The following is a 2,220-nucleotide window of genomic DNA, read 5'->3' as shown; positions in this document are numbered from 1 at the left end:
CCCCCGGGATCTTGCAATTGAGGGCCGCCGGATCCCCCCGCCCTTTGCTGCGTCCAGGCGTGGCCCCAAGGCTGCCCCAATGCTGGCGGAGGCCATGGCGGAAGCCATGCGAGCCTCCCTGGCCTCTGGCGCCGGCGCCTGCCTCAACACCCTGCTCCACGCCGCCGACCGCGCCGGCTCGCCCGCCGCCACGGCGCGCCCCGCGCTCGCGCCGCACATGCCGCGCGTGTTTGCGGAGGCCGCGCGGCGCGGCGCCCGCGGCGCGCTGCAGGCGCTGCTGGTGTGCTTGCCTGAGCATTTTGAGGCGCTCGGGCCTGAAGCTCTGGAGGCGGCGGCGGCGGCCGGCCAGCACGGCGCAGCGGCCGACATACGGCTGCTTCTTAGCATGCGTGCCGGCGTGCAGGAGCCGGCAGTGGAGTTACCGGCGGCGGCGGCGGCGGCGGCGGCGCGCAACGCGGGCCTGGAGCACGCGGCTTCGCTGGGCGCGGGGTCAATCCCCGATGCGTGCGTGTACATCGACGCCTGCCCCAGCCCGGGGGGTGTCCCTGCCGCCGCACCCTACCCCAAGGAGGCGTGCGGCACGGGCAGTGGCGGCAGCGACGGCAGCGGCAGCAGCGGCGGCGCCCCCTGCAGCAGCGCAGGCAGCGACTGCAGCAGCGCAAGCGCGGCGGGCTGCTTGGCGCGCGCCGACAGCGCGGTGTGCGACAGCGAAATGGCGGACAATGGGCGGGTGGGGGGCGGGGTGCATGGTCACCACTACCAGCAGCAGCAGGAGCAGCAGCAGCAGCAGCGGCAGCGGCAGCAGCAGCAGCACGTGCACCCTCATGCAAGCAGTGGCGGCGCGACGCCGCCGCAGCAGCGGGTGGGCTCAGCTGCCCCAGTGCATCCCTACATGCGTCGACCCTGCAGCACCAGCAGCGCCGGCGAGTCATCCCTGTCGGGCTCCCCCGCCAATGCAGGCCCCGCGCCCCCGCCGCCCCAGCAGCAGCCCCAAGCGCCGCGCGGCGCCACGCCGGGCGGCGGCGGCGGCGACGCGCGGCTCCGCGCGTCGCTGCGGCGCGCGATATGCTGCGACGACGTCGCGCGGGCCGCGCTGCTGCTGACAGAGCTGGTGGATGCGACGGAGCGGCCTCAGGGCGCCGAGCGGCAGCAGCAGCAGCAGCAGCCCTTGGACGCGTTTGTGTTGGACCTCATCTCCGCAGCGGCGGCCGCGGGCGCGTGCGACTGCGCGCACCTGCTGCTCACCGCCATCGGCGGCAACGACGACGGCGAGCTCAAATCACGCGCCGCGCGCGCGCTGTGCGCCGCCGCCGCCGCGCGCGGCCGCTGCGCGCTGCTCCGCGCCGCCTCGGCGCACCACCCGTGGGTCGCCGCGGCGATGGCCGCTGGCGGCGCTGCGCTCGGGCGCGAGTGCCTGCGCGCGGCGATCCTTTGCGCGCACCCGCACACGGCGGTGTGGGTCGCGCGGTCGCTGCCGTGCGGCCGGGGGCACGCCCAGGCTGCCGCCGACGCGCTGCTGGCAGCACCTGCCTGGCAGCTGCGCGGCGAGCTCGAGGCGCTCGCGGGCGGCGGCGGCTGCTGCGGCGGCGGCGGCGGGGGCTGCGGCCTGGCCAAGAAGCGGGCGGCGGCGGCGGGGGCGGCGCCGGACGCGGGGGCGCTCGTCGACGCGTTTTCGCGTGCGTGGGCGGCGGCGGCCAGCTGACCGCGCGGCGTGCGTGGGCCGACTTGATCATCAGCATGATGCTGTGCGGGCGCGGCCCTGGTGCAAATGAAATTTCTCGTGGCAGCTGCTCGGCGGGCGCTTGGCGGATGTCGGCGCCCACGGGCAAACCAGTTACGGCCTGCCCGGCGCGGCGCCGCCGCTCGCGGCCCCCACCCTCGCGTCTGCCCGTTGCGCGGCGGCTCGCGGCTCTGCACTGTCGCTGGGTGTGGCTGAGCCAAGTTGGCACTGCCCCTGGCCCAGGGGCTTATCGCTGCCTTCCCACCCACGCTCATACAAGCACTACGATGGGTAGGTCCTTTATGATATTCCGCTCATCGCGTCGGGACCGGCCCGGCCCGGCAGGCATGCCCACAATGCAGCTCGCACCAGCCGGGGCCTCGCCGCCGCTGCAGGCGGCGCCTCGCTCGGCGCCCCGCTGCGGCCGGGGCGGTCTCTTTGTTTTTCCTGAGTCTGCAGTGGTGCCCAAAGCTAGGCTGGGCTCGCAGTGCTGCTACATG

At 75.5% G+C, this 2,220-nt stretch overlaps 1 protein-coding gene across 1 annotated transcript; it reads left to right on the top strand.

Annotated features, from left to right (window-relative positions):
• Window positions 1-79: 79 nt before the first annotated feature.
• Window positions 80-1,702, top strand: MNEG_9744 (hypothetical protein; the record flags this gene model as incomplete). The annotated part of the gene is made up of 1 exon (XM_014041785.1): window positions 80-1,702. One exon carries the CDS (start codon window positions 80-82, stop codon window positions 1,700-1,702), a length of 1,623 nt encoding a protein of 540 aa, XP_013897239.1.
• Window positions 1,703-2,220: the final 518 nt, after the last annotated feature.

The sequence above is a fragment of the Monoraphidium neglectum genome (genome assembly GCF_000611645.1).
Source record: "Monoraphidium neglectum strain SAG 48.87 unplaced genomic scaffold scaffold02047, whole genome shotgun sequence".
Lineage (NCBI taxonomy): Eukaryota > Viridiplantae > Chlorophyta > Chlorophyceae > Sphaeropleales > Selenastraceae > Monoraphidium > Monoraphidium neglectum.
The sequence above is the reverse complement of the archived record's forward strand: the minus strand, read 5'-3'. Positions and strand labels throughout refer to the sequence as shown.